Raw genomic sequence first — 26,112 nt, forward strand, 5'->3', positions numbered from 1 at the left:
GTTTTGACGAGGCAGAGGAATGCAAGGAATGAAAATGTGATATCTCTTGTTCTGCTACATTGATTTTTGATCCCTGGTCATGCATATAGGAAATCACTGCCAAACATAGAACAAACACTGTAACATTTGAAGGTCATGCTTTATCTCCTCAACTCTCATATGTAGCGCAAAACTATTAACAGTTTGCTATTAACTCCTGTCTTACAAACTGATCTACAGATAAGTTCAGTGTGTTTTCACAGTAGTGGTGAGGAGCCATTTTGGCTGTAGGCTGTCTGGATGCCAGTGTGTGGTGCAGTCAGTCTGCTCGAGATCTGCAGAGGAATTCAACCTCTGCTGCTGGCCCACCCTTGCGCTTGCATGGACCAAGATAAGGACATTCAATGCATTCCTGAGCCAAAAGAGAGGGAAAAAACAGGACGAGTCAGAATGTGAGATATGAAACCTTTAGGACTAAAAAAAATATATATATATATCGATAACACAAAAGTGTGTGTGACTCGAAACATACAAATCACACTCACACATGATGCATCACAATGGGAGGACCTCTGTTGCTCTTATACCATCTGCTGAGCTTTAGCACCATCCTCAAAGTCAATTTAACAGCCTTCATTAAACCACTTAATTGCTGTTATTCCTGAGGGATGACACATAAAATATTCTGCTGCTCTCCTTCAGCAGCAGATTAGTCCGCAGAAACCCAACATGGTTATAATGGTGTTTTGGAAAAAATAGTAACTCACAGAACAAAAATGTGGATTTTTTTTGCATTTCGGTCTGTTGGTTTTGTTTGAACTCCTTTTGATTCTACCAAAGGAAGCTGACAGAGCAACATTACACACAGCAGCTGCCCTGCACACCTCCTGTGGAGCTACACTGGAAAAACTGCTGTGACATGATGGCCCAACTTGGCTCTACAAATTTCTAGCTCTTTTCATTTCTTTTCTGTCTTCCAAAATTCACATCGTTTTCTCTTTTTTTTGGTACCGTCAGGCCTTGGATTCAAATCAAAGTGGAAGCACAGTAATCATCTGAAGCTTTTTTGCCTTCCATGGCACCCTGTGGTACATTGGCCAGATTTTGACTTGGCCACCAGCACAGACAGTGGAGGTTTATTCACAAAGTTAACCAATTCGGGATTTTTAAAAGGCAGATTTGACTTGACTTAATTGGCTGTTGTTTTTGGAGCCCTGAGGGTGAACTTAATAAGCTCCATATGGTATTTTGTCAAGAGGTTAAAATGCAGTGCAAGCCCACAGTAGAGGCAGAATTTAACATCAAAATGAATTCAGATTGTGGTTTAACACATTTATTAGGACAATTATTAAGTCTAACTAATCACAGAAATGTGATGATTTGGTGTTTGTGTGGTAATGATTGTGTTGCTTATCTTGTTGAGCCTCTAGAAATAATGTCATCATCATTTGCCTACACTCGCTTTAGTTTGATGTATTTGTTGGTCCATAAAGGTGAACAAGTTCAGTTAAAAAGACAAACCTTAGGAGTGGACGATCTGAGACTCACGATCTATTTGGCATGTGATCTGCTTATCACAGGAATCGTACAGATCAAGACACTAAAGGTCAATTCACGCCTTCCGCGGGGTGTACATTTTGACATCCACTTAAACCGGTAACTATCAATAAGCAGATGTTCAGGACGTGATGTGTTTTGCCTGTGACAAGGTGGGAGGTGCGACCAAATGAGAAACTAGGTAGCACCAGCACTACCAGTGAAAAAGTTAGGCTGGAGCCCTGTTAACTGTCACACACACCTTTGTGATTCATCTTAAATATATATATGTAATGCAACTAGCTGGTGTTGGACTTTGGAGGTACTTTGATTTGTACATGCTTTCCATCGATGGAGCCCAAACACAGTAGGAAGGCCTACTTTTTCCAGAGGTCCTACATTACGTCCATCCACTCAGCACATCTCAGGAGTAATCACACTAACACAGTGCTACAGTGTAAGCAGCTGCTATAACTCTGTTGTGTTCGCTATGAGGGACAATGCAACTCTTTAAGTAGCAAAACAGAACTGTGTGTACGTCCGATCTCTGCTTTTAAAAGCCACACTGGTCTGTGAACATAAGCAAGAATTGGCCTTAAGGATGCTAACCAGCTAGCCCTGCCTCATCTCATGTTTCCCTACCTGTTGGATGGGCAGTTTACTGCTGTGGTAGCAATCACTGTTACTCACCTGCTTTCCAGTGAGTCTCTCGCCTTGCAGATAAACTCAAACTCTATTGTCTTTGACTGCAGCTGGCAATGGGAGTCCTTATTGTGTCCGCTCTCTCTGAAGTCTGACTTCTGAATACCATCACCAGCTGCAGTCCAACACCCTGGATCTGGAGTCCATTTTCAGGATGAGAGACTCACTGGAGAGGCTGCTAAACTTGAGGACCGACACATCAGCGACCTGGTCAGTTTGTAGGTAGGGAAACATGAGACGGGATGGGGCTATGTGGGCAGGGGTGACTGAATGTTCAGAAGAAGCATCCAAGTGGCAGAAATACAAATCACAACTTCTGGTAAGAACTTTCACTATAAAACTGGATTGAGAACGAGACGCAGAGATTTATGAGTTGGCCCTTCAGCCTTGCAGTCAAGTGACAGGCTGTTTGTGCATTCAGGCAACCATATACACAACTCATCATGTGATCACAAGTTGAATAAAATCTGTGACTTAGATCATGAGTGTGACGACAAACTGAAAGAGCCAATCCACTGGAAAATCATTTTGATACATGTCCTGAAGTGTTTACAATGTTATGTGGTTTACAGTGATTTCGAAGTGCAGCAAATCCTCACACATTTGAGACATTTAAACCAGTAAATATTTTGTGTTACGTCTAATCAACCTCTAGAGTTAGATAGTGTAGGCAGATGAATGCAAACAAAGTTGTCGAAGCTTCCACACTTGAGTTTTCCCATAAATGTGTCCTTTTACCCAAACATAATCTGCCGAGCGTCTGCACTAAGTCCTCTGGAGCCTTGAGGAGTTTATGTGTCCTTCAGTAGGAAGGCTGCAGCTACCTGGAGGCCGACTGTGCTTTTGTATCGAGCTGCTTCCTGTAAATGTGTGGGACTGTGTGAATGTGAGGGAAGGTGTTACTGAGGAAAAAAAAGCATGTTCCCAGTCAACTGTAAAATGTAGAAAAAGATACTTCTGAGTAGCTTTCTACTACAGGTCACTGCACTTTCAATTCTTGTAGACATGTGAGTGTGCACGTTTGTGTGAGACCGTTGGTCTCAGTTGGTTGAAGGTGTGTAAACTGTGCCAAACCATAGCTGTTTGGACAGAAGAAGAGCAGGACACACAGTACAGCAAATCTTTTATTTTGATTTGTGCGTGTCTTATTGCTCTGCAAACCTCCTTGTCTAGATTATGTTAAAGGCACATTACAGAAAGATGTGACACACAGATAAGTTAATTACCAATTTGCTGGTGTTACCTGTCAAAAGAAATGTGGGTTATGTTTGCTGTCCTTCCTCCTCATACTAGGTTCTATAAGACTGGGGTGCACAGAGACTGCTGATAGCATCACTAACTACTGCTGCATCACCAGTGTGTGTGTGTGTATGTGTGTGTGTGTCAATAATTACTGCGTCTTCACTTGCGTGTGTATCTGCTGCCAACGCTGTACAGTTTTCTAATGCGGTGCTGCAGCTAAAACACACTGACTTGTCTTCCCTGCTTCTCCTGTTTTTCATCCTCCTACATCTCCTTCACACATCCCTGTTTTTCCTCCTCTAACACGCCTTCCTCTTTCCCTCCTCATCACTTTTTTAATCCATTTTTACCTCCACGCTTCTGTCCAGTGAAGTTCGGCCCGTATAAATGACCAGCGTGGAGCCTGTTGCAGTCCTCGGTCTGCATTTGCTTAAAGCAGACTTGACTTCAACTGTGGGTAAATGAGTTTGCACAGCGCAGTATACTTTACCTTCAAAACCCAAGTTTTTTAGATCAAATGCAAATCTGTATTCATAACATTATACTTGACTGTTTAGGTATATTAAGAACTTTTTTTTGGTTTGCAAATGTGAACCTCCACTCAGTTTTCAGAAAGACAAAAAACAGAACCTGAACTGGAACAGGAGGTCCCAATCTGGTTCTAATTTCCCCTTTTCTCCACTCTCAAGTGTCTCTCTCCCATGTTACGCCCGTCTGCTTTTTTCTCCCCTCATCTGTACTTCTTTCACCCTCTAGTTCCTCCCTTCTCTCTGCCTGTCCACAAGCTTTCTCCTCCCATCCTTTTCCTCCTCTTGCCACCCTTCCTTCTTCAGTTCTCCTCCCTCTCAAACTCTTTCTCTTCCTCTTCCCTTCTTACCTCCTCTCCAAATTTAACAGCTTCCTTCCCTCTACTTTCTGTCCTCATTATCCCTGTTAAATCATGCCGACTGCTAACTTCTTGGGCAATCTCCTCAGCCGTCCTTCTCTGATATTTCCACCCTGTGCCTTTACTGTCTCCCAGCCCTCTTTTCTCATTCAATTCCTCTTTACTCCGTCATCCCACCCTCCCTCCTCTGTGCTTCAGAGGAATGCTGCACCGAGCAGAGCTGGGTTTTAGTTTCAAGGTCCAGACGGTTGATTAGATAAAGAGTTCAATACAACTGCAAACTACAGGGAGGGACCACAGACACAGATAAGAGCTCAGGTGCAATTCATGCAACGCATCTCTGTGTGTAAAAGAGGCTATATTTGAACTACAGGTGCCATAAAGATAATTTTAATGATGATTCCTTCCTTCAGTTCATTCTTATTCTTCATTTTAACTTACAGCACTGAATGTGGCAAAAGCGAGACAATATGTAGCCCAATCTGAGATAATATGTTGTAATTAAGAAAACTTGTGACCGCAGTGTGTTACAGCACCTGTGCATATTTTTTAGCACACATCTTGTGCATGTGTGTCCTGCAGGCAAAGAGACACGGGCTGAACTGTTTGTTGGCGCAACAAATTGCAAAAGACAAAACAGTATCTCAGAGAAGGAACAGAGCCACATGAGATATGGCTGTTGCCCTCTTTCTCCTTCTCTCTCTCTCACACACACACACTCGAGCTAGTCATACATCCAGTCAGCCATGGTCATACCCTGTCATAAGACTGAGTGAGCGTGTGCAGGAAGCTGGATCATTGTTTGAATAAAGACTGAAGCCTGTGTGCAGCTTGGGGGCTGTGAGGTCACTGCAGCACAAACAGGCTGCGTGATGAAAAGCGTTTACTGCAAGGCAGTGGTAGGAAGTAAGGTTAGAGGGGAAATTACCAGCCACCAGAACAAATGCTGAACAAGTCTGGCTGCAACTGGTAAAAGCAAAATCACACCTGGATACTATTCTGACCAGACAGATCATAGTGTGGTACACTGAAAAAAAAAAAAAAAAATACACAGCCTTGAGCTGTGTGACTCATCTACAACTTGTCAGACAGGTTTGATGAGTTGATGCTAAACTGGAGTTAAAGGTAACACACTGCAAAGTAGAATGAGAGACTCTGTCCTTCATCTTTTGCTGTGTTTTTCCCTCATTCTTTGGAATTCTTTAGCAGCATTTCAATCTGATGGATCAGTTGTCATTTGATGGCATTTCTAATTCACAGTAAACACAGATTACAACACCACAAATGCCAGATTTTGCTTTTTGCAGTATATTTCCACTCAAAATCTGCTGAAGCTTTCACTTGAATGAAATGGAAAATCACAGGAATTGCTAAAAGTGTAAACGTGTTAGAAAATCTGCTGAGACAGACAATCTCACTTTCTGGTCTCACGAGCCTCATGCTGAATTCTAATTTGCTGTGCATTTTGAGCTTTCATGACTTTGTTGTTGCACAATATACTGAAGTAACAATGTGAGCTTTTATGGCACCAGCAATTTCATTATTCCTCCCTTTTTACCTCAATCAGTTTTAATGAGAACACGCACATAGTTAATCAATAAATTCCAATATTTAGGAGATCAAACTTGGATAAGACACAATACAGTTGCTATAACCATCTTCATAATAACAGAGTCTAAAATGCAAATAACGTAGTTTTCCTCTCTAAAGATGCTTTTGGAACAGCGTTACATCGGTATAAGTGAAGCTTGAGTCAGTACCATGAGTGCACAGTGTTACATTGAACTATTCTGCTAAAAGCTTTTGATGGAAAGAATTGTTTGATGTTTGATTTCTAATCTCTGTCAAAGGAGATAAAGGTTTTTAAACCGGACTAAAAGGTGGGGCTGCGCAGCCCTTTGAAAGGCATGTTTTAGACAAAATCATAGCATGACCTACGTCTCACAGTGGGAATTTCCCACTACACAAAAAGCTGTCAGCTCTACCAGCCTGTGGGTGCTTTTACATGGTTGTTACCAAATATTAATACATTGAGCTTTTAAGTTTTTAGTACGCATACACGATTATATCAAGTAAACTATTGCAAACAAAAAGACAGGAAGAGGGAATTGACAGGAAAAGTGGCAGATAGAGGGCAGCAGAGAGAGACTGAAGGAGTAAAAGACAGCTAATGTAAGAGTAAGAGAAGAGCAGAACAACGTGGTTACACAGAGCTCGACATGTCTGGATACATTACATAACTAGAACATTATGTCTCAGTGTATAGAGACCTGCTGCCTGTGTGTGTGTTAGTTGAGGGCAGCAGAGGGACAGTCAAAAAATCTTGCAAAAAAAAAAGGAAGGGAAGCAACAAGGTGGCATTCATGGTAGGGAGAGGGGAGGAAAAGGGTATAGAATTTCCTGTCCAGCCCCTCTCCCTTCCCTCACAGAAAGGTCAGAAAGGTCACCAATGAGACGCTCCCCTACCACCTCAAAGAATTCCAGTGTACAGGAAACGCAAACCCTCGTTCTCTAGAGATTCATTTTCCAAAAAAAAAAGAAAGAAGACCAGTCATGGAGGAATGCTCTCACACACACCAAGACTGAGTATGCCTATTAACATCCCTTCACTTGATCTCTTTTAACCCCTCCCTCGTCTCAAACACTCTCTCTCTCGACATTCGACCTCCTCTCTGTCATGTCGTATCGCGACACACATGCACACACACTCTCAGCACTACATGCTCTCCTCCCTCTCATGCACACACTTCACCAGGGGAGGTGCTAACACTTGACGGAGGGTTAAGTGGCTGAGTGTCTGCTTTATTGCCCATTACAGTCACAGATGCACTGAAACTCTATGCTGTTGCTCGCTGGATGCTAATGGCCAAATGCAAAGAGCTGCAGGAGGCTGCAGAAGGGCAGAGAGCAATGGAACGAAGCAGCATGATGGGGGGGTGACACACACAAGACGAGTGCCCCGTCTCAGTCAAGATGGAATCTATTATTCCTTTGTTTCCCTGCAGCTTCTGGAGGGAACTGAGCCTGGCTAAGAGGGAGGGAGTGTTTGTGAGCCAGAGAGGGAGGGAGGGAGGGATGTGAGGCAGACAGCTGCATGCTAGTGACAATCTGACAGTGTGATGGGCAGGGAGAGAGCGGTCAAGCTATATATGTGTGTTCATATGGTGATGTCTGCAGAGGAGCAAACATTAAAGCAGAGGCTGAACGCACCCCTAACAGACAGACTGAGAGAAGAATAAAGAGAGTAAGTGTGTAGAGAAGGAGACAAATAGAGAAATTCCCTCCTTAACACTCATAAAGTGTAAAGTTTCCAGGGTACCGTCAAACCCTTGTTTATAATTGATAATTTTCTAAACTGAGTCTGTTTCTTTTTTTTTTTACTAGTTTTAGTTATGATCTTTATGAGTGCTGATGAGTAATGTGAATTTCATGAGCAGTAAACACATGGTTCTAGTCAAAAAGCAACATCTGCCACATAGAGTCAGCCCTGATGCCCATTTATCTGAATGAAAAAAAAAGAACTTGTCAAAAAGCATTTCACCCACAGACAGCCATAGTGAAGTCACATTAACAGGACACTTCTGACAACAAAGCAAGGCAACCATATTTTTCCCATTTTGCAATGTGATTTCTTTTAAATATTTATTTGGAAGCATTTTTTGACAGCAACTGCACAGATACTGATAGAAAATGCAGACAGAGTCAGATCACACCAGGGACCTTGTGGTTACATCGTATGCATCCGAATTATCCAGTCACTGGTAGTCAGTGTGTTATGAGCTTTTGAGTGATGAATATTTTTTAAAGATTATAATTATGCTATTGTTGCTTTTACTGGACAAATGTCAATACAGAGTCAGGAAGCACAATTCATTGAATATTAATCACAATAACATTTTGGTTTCCCACAATCAAATGAACATGACTGACATTTAAAATTCTCTGCTCACGGAAAACAGCCCAGGTAGATAAAATCACTTGCTGTCACAACAGGTAAATCTGACACTAGAAAACCTTATTTCAATCTTCTCAAAGATAAATTCGGTCATATGTCTGTCTTAGCGCTGCAGTAACTGAGTGGAAACTAGATGCTTCACGGTGCACAGCCCCTACCTAGCCTCTACTAAAGTCTGTATGTGAGGCGTTCAGGGAACATCAGTAAAAGGTATTGTCTATTTACAAGCAGATGTTCAGCAAGTCAAACCATGGATGTTTTGGTTATACGGTATGCGTTCTAACCAGGGCACCCCAAGGAAAGATGACTTCGTAGACATAAATCATCCTTTCTCGCTTTCAAAAAGCATTTTTTCCACCCCCCATCTGAATGTAAGGTCTTTGGGACATATCTGTGAAAGACGTAAAATATGGAAACTGGCAAGGAGAAAAAAAATCTTTATGGCTAAGAAATGTTTATCCTGAAACACGACGTCAAATTCTACCATCTACTGATAAACACAGCAACAAATAGACAATTTTGTCCATTAACCTCAATCAACTGCTGCAAACAAAAAACCCTAACCCTAAAAAAACTCAGCTGCTGTCTGACCATAAACACATAAACACAGAAGAAGTTGGAGAACAAATACTACAATTCTCTTTCCAACAGACATCAATGTTCTCTGGCTTTAAAGAAATATTCACTTCAATTTAACTAGAAAGAGCTGTGGAACATTTGACAGGTACACAATAAAGACAAATGTCTATAGAGTTAATATAATATTCACAATGTAATAATAAGAAAAACTAATCAACTATCTTCTCTTACAGGTGTTTGACATTTTTACTCGACAGCCAACTAAAACAACTTATTCATTTGGTCTAAATGCCAAAACCTGCAGGTAAGATTGCTGTTAGGTTACACTCAAACTGCCACCGGAGCCCAGCAACAGGAAAATCACAGTAAACTTTTAAGTCAAAGCTGCTCCTTTGAGGGCTGCAGGAGGTTAAATGGCAAATCTGACACGGCTCAGAATGTGTGTGTTGTGTACATATTGTGTGTGTCTGTGTGACACACAGCTATGTGGAGTCTGGTTACACTCCAGCCCAGGGAGCACCTCACCGCCCTGTCTGTCAACATGTTCCTGTGTGTGATGCAGTCAGACCTTATAAGGCCATATGGCTGCTCCAGAGTTACAACGGAGAGCGAAAAAAAAAAAAAAAAGAGCAAGCGGGAGAGACTGACGGAAAGAGCAAGACAGCAAATAAAACAGACTGAAAAGGGAGAAAACCGGAAATGTGAGATTGGACGAATGGGGGAGGAAACCAGGCAGTAAAAATGGTGAAGCAGAAGAAAAGGTAGCACTAAAAAAATGAAGTGGGAGACAGAGAAATGGAAAGATGCAAGGAGGCTGCATGCTTTCCTCTCCTTAACCCCATTATTCATCTCTGCTCTCACTTTTATTCTCATCTCTTTTCCCCTCATATGCCTCTCTTTCTCCCCTCTCCTTTCTATTCCTTCTGCTGTTTTACTCTGAACTCATGAGCAACAGGTTTAAAACGCATTAGAGTTCGCATTTATCTAGTGTTTCCTACATATGGACATTTTTGGCTTCTTTAAGTGGAAAAGTAAAAAGACAAACCTGAAAAATCTTCCCTTTTAAGGCACAAACCATCTCTGGGAGTCAACACAGGGGGCTGCACTAATGGTACAACTCAAATTCACTTGGTGCCACCAAATTTATCAAATGTTTCTACCTCAATTTGGAAGTTTTTATAACCACAGGCAAATCTTGATGTGCTCACCGGTGAAGTATCTGGCAAAAATGCAGGATGTCTGCCGGTTATGAAAAAGGCATTTAATTTTCTACCAAGAAATCAATCATCAAGGTCTCAGATGTCCAAAACCACAACCCAAGTTCAACCCAGCTCAATTCCTGGGTTAATTTATAATCAACGTGAGTGAATATGCACAGGTGAGTTAAGTCATCTTCAGGTATGAGATAAGCAACATTTCTGGCTTCATCAGTCTGTTAAAGTGACAGCATTCTGCCACTTTTATGTTCATGTTCCTCACAGCTCGAATCAGACATACACGCCATAGCGCCAGGAAGACCACAGTGTGTGAGACTGACCAGTTTTTGTTAAACTACAAGAAACTCACAATATATTTTATTATTTGGTTAGCTGTTGGCGTATTTTAGTTGCTATTTTAATTACTAAGTCATGTTGTACATGGAGTTACGGGAAAGATCTGACACACAATAACAACACCACTGCAAACAGCCTGTTGTCAAACTGTGAAAGCGAAAAACCACTGTAAAAACTTGACAGAAACATATTTGACCTTAGCTGACAGATTAGACTTTTGCTGACAGTAAAATAATGATAGTACAAAATTTACAATGGAGCTTAGGACTCAACCTAAGAACAGACGTATTGTAACAAATGATTGAACTGCAGCTCAACTGTCTGAGGTGAAGAAAAGTAGAAGATATAATTTCTTTAAAGATCCCGTCTCCATGTTGGGAACAATTTATAATTACAAGTAATTGATGAAGTTACTGTTGTTCCACGTGTGTGTAAATGGGCATAACTCTCTTTTGGAGATGTTATTATGGATCCTGCTGCCGTTTTGAGGTGTTCAGAGGTGTGACTCCTACAAACAGCTGGAATCAACAAACTTCAGCATTTTGCCAAGACTTGGATTACGTTCATTATTAACAAGTCTTATTATATGACCTGTTAGAGACTCTGCAGTAAAGTTTTATTTTTATAGACACTTCAGATGTGAAGTCTCAGAGCAAGGTGAACAAGAATAAGCGTTTTGTGATTCTGGCAGCAAACAGTGACGGTTTTAAACCAAAACTGGTGGTGAAATGTGGCAGCAACCTTCCACAAATCAATTCACACAACTTGAAGTGGACTGTAATGTTGTGCATGCCTATCCACTAATGCAGCGACTTGCAGATCAGATTTGTGTCGTCTTGAAAGTGAATGCGCAAATACCACTACGCTGGACCTAGTAAGACTGCCGCTGCGACTTTTACAGAAAAGTGACCGGGGTGCTCATTCAGACAAGATGCAGACAAGTTCAGATGCCATCCAGGTCTCTAGACTGATTTTTTCACTGGCAGCACTGGTGCAACCAACTTTCTGAACTGGTCCCAGCCCGTCACATTTAAAAAAAACATCACTTGCTGAACGTCTGCTTATCGATAGACACCACATTATTGGCTGCCGTGCTCAGACAGGTGGGTGACCAAAAATGACCATGAAAAGTGTAAACTACAGCGTTCTAATGTCACATTTGTCCCAGATGAAACATGCCAGTCTTTTGTATGAATGGGAAAAACGGCGCATGCAGGCATTTCACAAGAAGACCGCATTTTAAGCGTAAACACTACAGTAGATAGTGTTCATGGGATGGTGCAAAGCTAAAATCACTACTGTGACTAATGTTTAATTTTGCGACCCTACATCTGCCTTAGCCATTGTAAGCGAGTGAATTGCTCTTTTACCTTCACCAGTTCGCTATCTTCCTGCCTCCACCTGCCATCTGATCATCAGGTGTGTCTGTGTCAGACTTCTCTTTGTCTGCCTCCTCTTCCCTCATTTACTTTTTTAATAATCAGCTACAGATCATTTTATCTTTTTAACACACAGCTTGTTTTACGCACCAGACAGGGACAGACTGACGGAACCACCAAAGTTATGAAAGTAATACAGCGACACCAGTGCAGCTGAATGACCATCATTCACTCACACGAATGCAACCAGTTGAAATTTCAACTCACACACTCTTAAAAAAGGTTGCAGTCTGGAGCGCTGGCATCAGATTAATGGAAAGGAGTGCATGTCTGACATGAACCTTAGTTACTCTTTACCTAGGACTACAAGCTGTTTTCAATTACTTTCTATTTTACCATTGACAGGTCATTTTTACAGACATTAATACTCTGTTTCTCCCTCATCCTCCTCTGTCAGCGACTCTCTCTTCCTCTCCAGGTTTTAACATGGTGCACAAACACTTATGCTGCTTTTCTCATAGTAGATAGTCGAACGCTTCACTTCACTAACGGGGATCAGCTCTCTGTCTTTCAGCTGCTTCACTGACTTATTAGACAGACAAGTTTTCAACAAGCACATGCAAAAATCCCACACAACAATACAGCAGGAAAAGAAAGAGAGGCAGTAAAATGGGATAGATGCTCATGCAGGAAACTGTGTTTAGGGAAATGGCCACTTCCTGTTTTCCTGCTTCAACAAGCTGATCTAAGGCCTTAAGTAAAAACTATCTCTGAAACACTGTGTGCCGACATAAACGCACTGTGAAGCAACACACAGTGTTTGTAGTACTTGGCATACATACACACAGTTATGGTTTTGGAAGCGTGCCCTTTTATATTAACAGCTCCTGAAATAAACAGTTTTTGATTGCCTCAAGGTGTTTCACTGCAATAAATCAACACCTGCAATTTCACAAAACCAGACACACAATCAAAAATTGTTAAAAGCTTATTAGTAAAATAAAAAGTCTATAAATCACTGTAACAACAACGCTAAACATGGTTTTGGTCAAGTCAGTTTTATTTAGTTTAGTCAGAATAAAACTGGATATGTTATATATACAAATTAGGCTGGTTAAGTTTCCATGTAAAGATAAAATTGTTATGCTTACAATAAAACTAAAAATGTCTTGGGTTGATTGAACCTCTGATCCACAAGTTTTTGTGTGACTTTTGCTCTTGTCACATTTTTTCTCACAGTGGTCTTATTTTTCATTGCAGTATAAAATCCTGCACCTCTGTGGAAACAGCGCATCCGCAGCTAGAAGTAGAGAGAATTTAACAATGTCTTTTGTGCAGTACAACAAAACTATGATGCAAGAAATCATAAAAAGAAAAAATTTTATTTTATTTTTTTTTAAGGAAAACTGAAAAAACCTGGAATCAAGATGTACAACATTTTATCAAGTGCCCACATGTGTTACCAACAGCGGAAAAACAATACAGACACTACGTACTACACATATTTTACTACTTGCATTTCCATTACAGCTAAGTCACTCATGGCTTCATGGTTGCAGCAGGGAGTGCAGAATTTTTAGTTGCTTTTTTAAAAATTTCTTTATCTTGGCTGAATGTTTAAGTGAGACATGCAGAATATAACAATTTTGATGAAATATCCTCATTTTAACACAGATTTTGTTAAGCTCTCTGATGTGTGACAGATAAGTAGTAAAAGGAACTTAAAGATGTGATAATGAAAAAATGAAAAAATGGTGAAATTTTAGCCAATTTTCAAAATTAACATATCTTTCAAACCTGCAGGGGGTGTTTTAGGGGCTCGGAGGATTAAGGCTGTGGTGTGGTTTAGTCAGAAAGCACTTCTATCTGTAACAACTACATACATGCACCAAACAGTGTAAACTCTGTACCTTGATGTCAAAGTTGCAGTCAAATCGTTTGATGAGGACGATGAAGGCGCCCGTCATGTTGTCCCTCGGAGGAGGTTCGATGGGCTCGCAGGCATTTTCTGGGCGAGCGCCAATCAGGAAGCCCTGCAGGGATGAAATCAATGGATGTGTTGAGAGAAATACATGATGGACATCCAATTTGAGCAAATGTCATTCTATAAGAGTCAAATGAGCAATTTCCACACAAAGGCATTAAATAATTACAGTAATCAATTGAATGAGGAACAGTTTTTTATTGAGAAAATAAAACCATGTTTTTAAACAACTGTGTTACTGAGACCCCAAAAAAGATCAAAACAACCATCCATCATAATTACTAATTTGCTAACGTTTTTTTTTTCCAGATTTCTCAATTTTGGTAAAAGAACCAGAATGGATCAGTTAGAGTTTTTTTTTCAAGGGCACTTTGACAGGGATCTATGTCTGGAGACTGCAGTGATATTAAAAGTCATTAACTCACTAACTCACATCTCTGGGACTGCTGTTAATGATTGCATTGATAACTGATGTAATTGACTGAAGTAGATCCGCACAGATCCCCACCCATAGTTCGGCGCTCATGTAAACCACAGAATAATTACAAAGTCAGATTGAAATACAGTTCTACTGCCACTCTAACTCCTTAAAGTTACCAGAAAGGCAACGGGAAAGCTCAGTCCGAGACCGATGCCCTATGCTGCAATTAGAAAGCAAGTGATCCATGCCTGCAACTCAGAGTTTTTGCAGAATCCTGCTTACAGACAAATAAGCAAACAAACACACACACAGAAAACAAACACATTGACAGCAGACCTACGCTTTGATGAGGAATTCCCTGTATCTCCATGTAGAGTTGCAGTGATAAGATACAACGCAGTTTGTGTTTACGTGAGCTGACAGCGACAGTCATGGCAATTTCTGTATCGCTTCCCCTTTTTTTATCCTGAAAAATGACCCTATCCATCACTCAAAAGCCATTATATGATCCAAATTGTGAGTTCTGTGATCCATTGCATTCCTATTACTGATAATATCACCGTGTGATAAATGACAGTGGCCCACAGCTGTAGATCAAGACATAAGCACTAAAAACAAGATTATTTCTGTCTTTCTAATATCTGCATGTAAGTAAATTACAGTGCTTCCCAAGGAATGATAACGCTGTTTTATTGGATTCTCTGGACATGATTAGTGAGCCTGTGTACAGTTAACAAGCTGAGGAAAAAACATAGTTTCATCCCAGGATCCAATCTCAGTGCTCTGCTCCAAAGTCTAAGCAGTAGCATCCTTGTTTATCTTCCCTACTCCAGATTAGCAACATCCATCACATCCACAGATGAAAAATAGAGAAACCCATAAAATGCTGGGGAACACTTGCTGCATGCCCAGATATAACACTGGGAAGACAAACATTAACTTAACATGGTGGTGCATGCATAATGAAAACAAAAACAGAAATATAAATGCATGTATATTAGAGATTTCAAGGATAACGTTGGTAAATTTTTCAGGGTCTCAGTTTGTCCTGAAAAACTGTGGTCCTTGTATTTCCCATCTCCCTCTCTTTTGCATTTGTCTTAGTCCTATTTCCAACGACAGCTTTGAAATGACTGATGAGAAGGAGACAGTGAGATGAAGAGAGAGAGGAAGGCTGACAGAGTGATGAAGGAAAGAAGAACAAAGGCACAGAAAGCAAAAGATACAAACATGGCGGCAAACAGAACTGGATTATCACAGACAAAAGAGAACAAATGGGAAAAAAATGAATGGAGAAACGCAAAAATAGACTTAAGCAAAGAACTAGGGCAGATGAAAGGAGAAAGGAAATTAACAAGTCATGAGGAGGGTGTGACCTGGTGTTACAGACATTTCAAAACCTCTGCTGTTCTTATGTAAGAGTAACTAACACCACTGTGTGTGTCAGAGCTGGGTGGTAGACAGGAAGTGTGGACTGCTGTGGGACTCTGGGACTCTGCTGCCACTTTCATCTCTTCATCTTTCTGTCTCCATCTCACAAAGCCAAGGCTTTAAAAAAAAACCTGCTCCAATATTACCAGCGACAGTCAGCACTTTCTGTCTGGTGTCAGTTAGCAGCAAACTGATTTCCTGCATCTTGCCGGTGCCGCTCTGGTGCAACTCCAAAACAGCAGCTGAGCTACATACGGAAAACGACCGTTGTGACACATCACATTCGCTAGCAAATCTGTCCGACTGAACTACAGCAGGGAGAGGAAAAGTGCTGACTACACTGCGCTTGTGTGGTTGCAGTTAAACTTTAATAAGGCTCGGCATATGGAAGGTCAAATCCTGCGATCTGGGGAAATCTGCGGAATCTCACGTCAGGCGGGAGGAACGTGAGGAATCACCCACTGCCCTCGCCCTCGTCACCTCTGGGTGCCTCCAGTGCAGCCCAGCCTTGCTGCTAAATGACATCACTGTGCCACTGCCTCACATTCCTCCTGCTGACTTTGAAAGCAGTGGCAAGAGCGCCCTCTGTTGGATGGAAAAAACATCTTTAAAAAAAAAAAAAAAAAAAAAAAAAAAAAAAACACTTGCCAGCACTGCAGAATGCGGAGACACGAGCGGGCTGAGAAACAGGAAATAACTGAGGAAGGAGGAGGGATCCTGAAAACGTAGCCTGAGAGGAGATGAAAAACCTGTCTGTGTAAGGATATCCCATTTACCCACACAAGAAGGGTCTAATCCCACAGTATACAATTCATTTGCTCTGCCAGAATTTGACAGCTGCAACTTGCAAATTGTGACACGAGTCTTCTTGCATAATAATTCACAGTTTTGAATCATAATGTGGTGCCCGTTTACTGTGACTTTGAGACTCTGTTGTTTGTACATACCAGGATGACTTCATGCCCCTGTGAGTGCTGTGAGTAGAACATGTTCCTTTGTTCTGAGAGAGGCATCAATGGGGAAGATGTCTGCACAGTCACGGTATGCGGTTTTAAAGACATACTAAGAATAGTAATAAAGAAACTCATCTCCATAAGAATGCCTGAATTGCACAAAACAAACTTCCCTTCACTGCATTCCGCAAAGTTTGGCCAGAATGTCATAATGTGGAACAACACCACACGAGGGCAGATCTGTCATTAAGCATGAGGTGGTACAAAGTATTTTAGTTTACATATGTGGCTGCAGTCCACCTCCACAATAAACCCTCTGAACCCCAAAACCTGCCTATGGGTAGGCAGGAAAGGTGCATCATCTTTTTAAAAACTGCCAAATTTACACCTTTTTTTCCATATCAAGAAAAGGTAAAAACAGGAAGTGAATCAGTGACTTTGTGACTCAGCTGCAACCAACAGTCACATGATGAAAATTTCGGGACTTTTTGGCAGAACTTGGCTGAACTGCAGGATGCATTCACACAGAGCAAATAGCAGACAACCACAAAAGAAATTAGGATGTAAAGCCACCATTTTTCCAGTAATGGTCACAGTTGTGGGCACTTGGAAAAATGCTGTACATAGTGATGCCAGGTTCTTTTCACTTTTGTAAAATGTATAATCGCAGAAATTTAACAGTTTTCTTTTTTTTAAAGATATATGGCACTGTTAAACTGCACAAAAGATCTTTTTGAGTTCCTTTCCTTTCTAGCCATGGTTGCCATGTTTTCAAAGAGGTGCAGGACTTTAAATTGCAATAAAAAAATAAGCCCACAGTGAGTACAAATATGATTAATGACATTTCTCAAATGTACTCAACAGTGTGATACTAGCAATGCAAAGTCAAGGCATCAAGTGTAAGGACAGTAAATTTACTTAATCAGACCCAACAAAGTGTTTTCAGGTTCAGTGACGGACCTTGTTGAACCACATGATGTTTTTATCTGAGACAACATACTGGTGCAAAGTGCAAGCCTTAAGTAGTTTGTCCAGTTTTAAGGAGTGGTTACATCCCTGAGAACTGAACTCTTAAACCTGCAGTGTCTCCCCCTTCAGGCAGTGAGAGTATTTACAGTATATAACACAGTCACTACTTTCTGGATTTTTGCTCCCAGTCTCCTTCATCTCTGTTGCTACAGTTGCATCCCCCTTCAGCACTGGCAAACCACTGCTGAAATAAAACATCACCACCAGTGCGTCAGCAGGTGAATGTTACCGAAGCAGATATAAAACTGGTATAATGATAAATACAGAGAGATTTACCTGGCACCGTTGGGGTTTATTAGTATTGTTTGAGCTTGTCTGGTAAGGAAACCAGCATTCATTTATATGTATAAGTTCTGCACTCCAGCCTTGAATTCAAGACTAACTTTTAACACTTGGGCTGAAGTCGGCTGGTTTTTGTTGCTTGAGTGGGTTATAAAGAATAGAAAGAAAAAAATCTGGTGTTCCTGCGGAGTGAATTAGCTATTGTTCTACAGCTTAATGTTACAAAAACCTGGAATTCATTTTATTGATTAATAAATCCAATCCAAACGAATAAATTTGTCAACAAATCCACACTTGTCAATGATATACAGTATCAAAACTCTGTATAATGCAATAACATTCAAACGGATATGCAAATATAACTTTCAATACACAACAACATACACATTAACTGTTGCTTCTGCAGATTAAATTATGTATACAATATGTGTCACAAACACATAATTGGCTGGCTCTGTCTATTCTGAAGAGAGAGGCAAAAAGAGCGGTTATAGGACAAAAAAAAAAAAAACAAGACAAAAACTACAGATTAGGTTGCTTCTTTAAGTTTCTATGGCACTCCCAAATAAGCACCTTAAAAGCCTAACAGCAACTTGTTTGTGGAGTCACGCTTTTCAAACTAAAACTTACATTAACATTTTAGAGAATTAGTGTTAAATATGACAAAAAAAAAAAAACAAAGTTATGCAGAAAACAACCTTTAGTTTCTTGCTGTTGTACTCACTGGACACCAAACAACCCAAGAGGGTGCTAATGTCGTCTTTCCTGCTATCAAACGAAGGGATGTTCTGTTGTTTCCATTTGAATTCAAGGGGGGAGGAGGTGATGTTTGACTATCCCAAATTATTGCACAGTGATTACACTTAATCCTGTCAGTGAAAATCTGACTATAGGGCTTGTTTGCAGCTTTGCTCTGTGTTGAGACAGGAAAAAAACAAAGGAATTAATAAATCATTCTAGCCTGACTGAAGCCTCCCATAAGCAGATTAAAGCCTGTGAGACTCCACACTGATTCGTTCATGTTCAGATTCCCCACTTGAACTTACCTAAACCACTTCAAAACATGCGGCCTCAAGCACGGCCTCAACAGGAAGCAGGTGAGGCAACAGACTTTACTTTCACAGACAAACATACATTGCTTGTACTCTGCACTTTTTATTCTTACGTTACCATTTACGGTATTTACTACATTGCAGTGTTGTGGCACCGACCCCTGACCTTCTTACTGAGGCTTATCCCATTATTGCTTTCAGCCTGGACAGGAATGCCAGTGAAATGGGGGAGCTGCTTTCTTGATGTAAAATAAAAAAAGGTGGTCTGTTTCTAGGTCAACGTCTGCTGAGAAAATGTGGTTGGGGAAAGTGAACCGTAAACCTGAAAGTCGAAAGAGAAAAGGGGCAAAGCAGCCAATGAAACCACTAGACTCATTTTATGCCTGTAAACGGACGGATTTGGTCTCCAGGAAGTAGTTTGTCAGATGTGTTGTCTGACTTCAGTTAGTTTTGCAGTTTGTATAATAACAGTCTCACTGGAAGGCACAGTTTAAAGTTGGCTGATATAGATGGGGGAGATGTGGTTTTCTTTCAAAACGGAGATAATACCACACAATTTCATTTTTTTGGCGTGCCATAGATGTATTAGTGAAATGAAAACTGTCTTTTACAGAATGCTTTAAAGAATAAGGTTGTGGTAATTTAGAAATAGTGTCATGTCATCACATAATTTGTCCAGGAGAGCAGCTCTAACTCCACTGTTTACAGTTGTTGTACTATTGTCTGCAGAACATGTAGCAGAGTATGTGTCACAGCTAAGCAAACAGTTAGATGTATAGTCAAGATTTGTCTTCATGGTAAGTTCAGTACTTCTAATTCCCCGAAACTGGTATCAGGCCCTAGCAAGAGATGTACAATGTTTTAGCTCCTCACAGCCTGAAGTCAACGTTAATGTTGGCTCACCGGTTTTAGAAAGTCAGACACAGATCTCTCAAATCCAGCATCAGAAAAGTGTTGGGAAACACATTTCTGAAGACATTCTGAACCCCTCCTTCCAGCAAGTACTACGGAAGGAGTATCAAATGTGCTTAAGTCATCCGGAAACTGACAGGAATCACAACTGCCTGCTATTAGTTCATTATTATACATTTACCAGAACCAGGCATAAGACAAATGACTCATGCAGATGCATTAAATAACTATATCAGTGCTTCATCACCACGGAAAGCCACCACCATAACTGAGAAAATCCCACATACATTCCTTTCAGTGTGAACATTTCACCTCTTTCCTGTTGACAACAAAAGCACAAAAGTGCACGTTTAAGCAGAAAGCTGGTTTGAGTATTAGCAGAAGCCAGAAGGTCATTTATTACACATTTGGCTGAGAGCAAAACAGAGGTACTTTTTAAAGTGAAGTCCAGGAACCTTCAGGGGTCTTTGAGGGCAGAGAATGTGAGCAGAGAAGCAAATTCTTAATCATGTGAGCAGCTGAACAATATGTGTGGCGACATAATGCCTCTGTACTGGCTCAGTTTGCTGATAAAGACCCATGAGTGACATGAAGAGCTAAGAACCCGAATGAGTCAACATCTGCCTTGAGATAATTCTGTCAGATAATTCCATTACAATTTAATTCAGTGGAAATTAGTGAACTGGAAATGACCACTATTAGCTTCACAAGCAGCATGACAAAACACAAGTCAGTGGAGGAACAACGACATACGCTGGTCTGCCACAACAAAACCACTGAGAGTTAAAGCAGAAGACACCGATCTGTCTTGTGCAATGTTCTGCTGAGAAACATCGGGTCCTGTCATTTATGTGGATGTTACTTTGACATGTACCATCCTTTCTATGGCAACAGCACTCCCTGATGGTTGCGGCCTCTGCAAGTACAACGATGCAGCGCACCACACAGCAAAAACTGCTCAGGAAAGGCTCAAGGAACACAACAAAGGCAGTGGGGTTGACCAGGCATACAAACTGACAAGATCCCAATCCAATGGGATGAAATGAAACAAATCACAACCCACAGGACGTAAAAATTCAACATCCCAGTGCCAGGAAACCCTCACAAGTCAAGCATACATGCCCCAACTAAAACGCAGTTTTGACGGTACAAGGGGGACCTAAACAATCTTAGGCATTTGGTTTTTACTGTTGTGGCTGATTAGTGTACACCTGCTCATGCATCTTGGGAATGAATGAAAGCTTCTAGCAGGTGTGTCGTACAAAAACGTCCATTTATTGGTCGTCTTTTCCTGCTAATCCTGAGCAGGGCAGCAGGACGCTACACCCTTAGTTCACACCAGACAACAGGCACAGTTGCCTGAACAAGAAGCCAGACTTACCAGAGACAGCCATTTCTTCACAATCATATCTATAAGCAATTTTCAGTAGTCTGTTCCCCAATTTAAAAAAAAAATAGTCAAAATGTAAGACTCAAGTTGTGACATGGGAAGATTAAGAGGTTTGTTCAGTGATAGAAGATAATTCTTTCTGCTGATTCTACAGCAGCATAATTAGTATTCAGAATTCTTTAGAAAGGGTTTCATCAGATGTAAAGATGTTATAGAGGCTCTTAAACCTTTTAATTTGTGGACACACATTGCCACAGAAATTACACTTTTATGTTCTAAGTAGAAATATAAATATTTTTACATCATACCTTTATAGCAACATATTCAAAGAGCCCATATTAGGCTTTTTTGGGGTTTTCTTCTTTCCTAAAATGTGCCAAAAAACTTTTTTGATCAGGTAAAAGGCTTGCAAACTTACAAAATCCAAAAGTCAAAGCCAGAGTGATATATTGCCCCCCCACAGAGGGAGCCTGTCCTTACCGGCCTGAAATATCTTGTTTCAAGTTCAGTTCAGTTCTTGTTTCTTCTTCTAATTATTTATGTCACCATGTCACACATTTGCAGAATGCCTGCTTTCTTTGTGGCTGATTTGGCGCTCAAACGAAGAATGAGCAGCTGCCTCTCATCCCACCATTATTTCCTCACAAGAATCCCTTCTACTGGGCTTCATCTCTCTGCCTGTACTCGTAGATCTAGGATGACGGTACATACGCCACACGGTCTCATTTTGTCGAGGCAGCTCTCCAATCAGAGTAGAGTTGCTATAATTAGTCAGTATAATCGATGAAACTGCATCGACATCAGTTTTTAAAAAGATGTGTTTTTCTTTAACTTCAATGTGATTCAATTATGACAAATATTTTTCTTCAGTATCACTGTGTAATTATTGTGTCATGATGTCAGTCATTTTTGGCTCCAGTCACTGCTACAATTTTAGACAGTGACAGCAAAGGTTTCCAAAGACTATTAACACATGTGGTCTTTATGGGCTGCTGATCTGTACAGTTAAAATCCTGATTTCACCACGACAGTGTTGTTTCAGCTCACCATAGATATGAGTCACTAACAGCGACTGCTGTTAGTTTGGTGGTATTTTCATAGTTTTTGAAGGCTTTAAGAGACAGGTGCTAAAACTAAACAATTTTAGACAGAAACACACACCGTGAGTAAAATATTGTGTTTTTTGAACATTAACGCATGCAAACATATTCGAGGAGACCTCAAAAATAAAATTATGAACCTGCAAATGAGCAGAAAATGGGCTCTATACTAGGGTAAGAGACTTTCGCACTGGTTCTCATCTACTGCTGTTGCACCTTCCAAACCACAAAGACTTTCCAAAGGAAATGCAAGCATCTCTTTTCAGGCTGTCTATAGATAGGCCTATAATTGTGGAAATGAAAGTGGGTACAAAATGGAATTGAAAAAAAAAAGCCTAAACCCCGAGAAAGATGCCAAGAACTTTACTGCGAAATGGGAGCAGAGTTATTTCTTGTATCTTCTTGGCATCGTTTCTTGACCAGTATCTAATGTAAGAAATGTCTAAATGAAATGTCACAGTGCTGAGCCTTGTCTCCACAGAGTGATGCTCAGCTCGGTTGTATATTTCTCCTCTCTCTCAGCCTTTATCTAGATTATTAAATAAAGTCAACTAATCACATGATGACCTTTAAAAAAATATTTTGGTGTCAATCTCATGCCAGATATGAGATGTGGGAGTTGTTGAGACAAGTCAGAAACAGTATTTTTTTTTAAAAGCTTCCCCATTATCAAGTGTAAGAGTCTCCAGAGGATATTCAGTGCTATACAAATTTTCAACTTAGATTGTTCTCTTGTCCTGTAACTATACACACTACCGTTTGGGGTCACTTAAAAATGTTGTTATTTTTGAAAGAAAAGCAGTTTTTTCATTGAAGATAAAATTAAATTAATCAGAAATACAGTCTAAACATTGTTAAAGTGGTAAATGACCATTCTAGTTGGAAACGGCTAATTTTTAATGGAATATCTACATAGGGGTACAGAGGAACATTTCCAGCAACCATCACTCCTGTGGTCTAATGCTACATTGTGTTAGCTAATGGTGTTGAAAGGCGAACTGATGATTAGAAATCCCTTGTGCAATTATGTTAGCACACGAATAAAAGTGTGAGTTTTCATGGAAAACATGAAATTGCCTCTGTGACCCCAAACTTTTGCACAGTACTGTGTTCATTTCACTTGATTTTAAAGGGACAAACAAGAGTTTACTTCAAAACATATGCGACAGTTATTTTTTAGACAAAAATTTTGAATCTAAATGCATGTATGTATGCATGTATGTAAAACAAAAAACTGATTTTATAGGGTGACGGGTGTGTAGTGACAGCTATTAATTTCATTTTTATGTTATGAGGAGTGATCAAAAAGGTCAGATGCTGATTGTGGTGTACGTACACAGAGTGTGTCTCAATTCTGTGTATGTAACTTTGTGAGCAGCAACTGTCAAGAGTCAGGAGACCAAATGGCATACTATAAACAGCAGGGCCTGTGATACATGTGTATTTGTGATCACAGGTAACTGCACATTTGTGAAGAAAACTTTGCATTCTGTGCCAGTCAGCAGCTGGATGATCCAACCCTCATGTGGAGGATCATCACTAGCGATGAGAGGTTGTTCTGCAGCTACCTCAGAGAGAAGAAACAGCAGTTTTCACAGTGAAACCAGACACAGGGTATGAGGTCAGGAGCACAACAGGAACATGTTCGTTGCTTTCTTGGTCATTCATATGATTGAATGAATTAATCCCACAGGGTTGAACTGTCAAGGCAGAGTTCTATTGCACGTTCTGAGGCTTTTCAGGCAAAAGATCTGGTGCACAATTGATGTGGACGACTGTGGCACGTGGGTGCCAGACGCACTATGTCACATCACAATGATTCGGGACAGGTTTTGTTGCCGCAGCAGCAAAATCATCGCTCCCCACCAACTGCACTCACCAGATTTCTCCCCGCAACTTCTTCCTCTTCCCCAAAATAACACACAGGTTAGGAGATTCAGCGCTCGTCACAGATATTAGCAGATCTGCATTACAAGCATCGCAGGAGCACTTGGAGCAGTATATTGCTGCACAAGGACGCTACTTCAACAGGGATGGTAGCCAACTTTAAATAATTTACAGTATTTGATTTGAATAGATACTGGAACGCACCATGTAAAAACTTCACTCTGTGACTCCACATCTAAGACACATAGTGCCACTTTCATACCGGCAAATTCTGTAACAGTGTACATTAACTCCACTTTGATCTAGAGTATTAAACCAGCACAATGCACATGTGAGAGTTAATTTGGGTAGCAGGGTACACGGTGCACAGTGGTCTTGTTGTGAGACTCTCAGACAACTGTAAACAGCCCGGGTTGTGTAACTGGAAATAGGAAAGGCTCTGTTTGAAGCCTCCTTCCCTGTGGGGAATCCTCCAGAGACAAACAGGCTTGTGCTGACATGTGATGTCAGGGGTTTTCTAGGTGCAACACAGCTTCAGTACTGTTCCACTTTGAGGAATACTATGAAGAAACATGAGCAAATTCTTCTTAAACAAGTGAATATTCTACACATTGACATATCATTTCATGAATCACTTGTGGTTGGAAAAACTGCTGCAGGCTTCATGTCATGAGATTTTGTAAGCTGTTATCCCTTCTTTGCTGCTTACATATTAATGAAAGGATTGAATAACTAATATTTAGCAACATGGCATGTGAAAAGCGATTAGTCAAGTATAACAATGGATTTATAATAACAACTTAACAGCAGGTGTAAGAGTGTATTGCAGGTGCATAAAAGAAGAAGGATGTTGTGGGACAAAAACCTTACCATGTACCTGAACACAACCTTACAACCAAATAAATCTTCAGTGGCTAAACTACAGAAAATGAGAACTTCTCCTGTAGTACAGCCTTCATTTGTGACAATATATGTGCTGATGCGTCTACATTTTATATTAAAAAGCTTGTTAAAGCAGCTGTAAATCACAGCAGTTGTGTGAAAGAGCTCGCTGCTGAACTCAACAAGGCAGACAGAGGCAGCAAATGGGAGGGTAAGTCTGGGAGCCCTTAGGGACCAGACTTCATGTCTGCATGGCACTTAGCCTCACTGCACTGGCTGGACAACAGCAGAGAGCAGAGGTAAAAGAAAAAAACAATTAAGACGCAGAGGTTGGATGAATTTAAGACAAAGCTGAGGACAGAGACTAAATCTTTTGTCAGTTTTCACAGCACAGAGTCTTACATAAGTCTAATATTCCTGTATACATACACAGAGCAATATGTGTGAAATATCCCTAGCTGTTTGAGTAGATGTAGCAGAAATCTGTCTTGGTGATGACCCATATCGGCAAACAGAAATACATAATAAAGATCATTTCTTTTCTCACCTCAGTGATTAAAGATGATATACTAGAAACTCCTGTGGAAACATGTCCTCCATATATTCTGAAATCTAACAGAGTTGGAAATCTGCTCCAATTATTAGTTAATATATACATCTTTTACCATTTGCCAAATTTCCATACAGTTGTGACACCCTGAGCCACAGTCAACTGTCTCCACGTCTGATCCCAGTCTGTGATTATGGCATGAAGTGTTTTTCATGTGTCAGGAATAACATGGCAAAAATTAACACTACAACGGATGTCCAACAGAGACATGTAATTATGCTTTTGGAGTGAAATAGGCAGCAGCAAATGAGAAAATAGAAACACTTGTGCTGATCTTTACAAACTTCATGACATGTGACGCTACTAATCTTCTCAACCTTAAGCCCTATAATATTCCATGGTGTCACAACTCACGTGACATTACCAAA

General features: G+C 40.6%; 1 protein-coding gene across 1 annotated transcript in view; it reads right to left on the minus strand.

Annotated features, from left to right (window-relative positions):
• Nucleotides 1-26,112, minus strand: part of rnf13 (ring finger protein 13) — a 49,920-nt gene that overhangs the window by 19,643 nt on the left and 4,165 nt on the right. Inside the window, exon 4 of the mRNA XM_023280816.3 lies at nucleotides 13,722-13,844. Coding sequence (XP_023136584.1) covers nucleotides 13,722-13,844 — 123 coding nt within the window. The remainder of the gene's footprint in view (nucleotides 1-13,721; nucleotides 13,845-26,112) is intronic.

Source organism: Amphiprion ocellaris, chromosome 2, assembly GCF_022539595.1.
Source record: "Amphiprion ocellaris isolate individual 3 ecotype Okinawa chromosome 2, ASM2253959v1, whole genome shotgun sequence".
In the NCBI taxonomy this organism is placed as follows: domain Eukaryota; kingdom Metazoa; phylum Chordata; class Actinopteri; family Pomacentridae; genus Amphiprion; species Amphiprion ocellaris.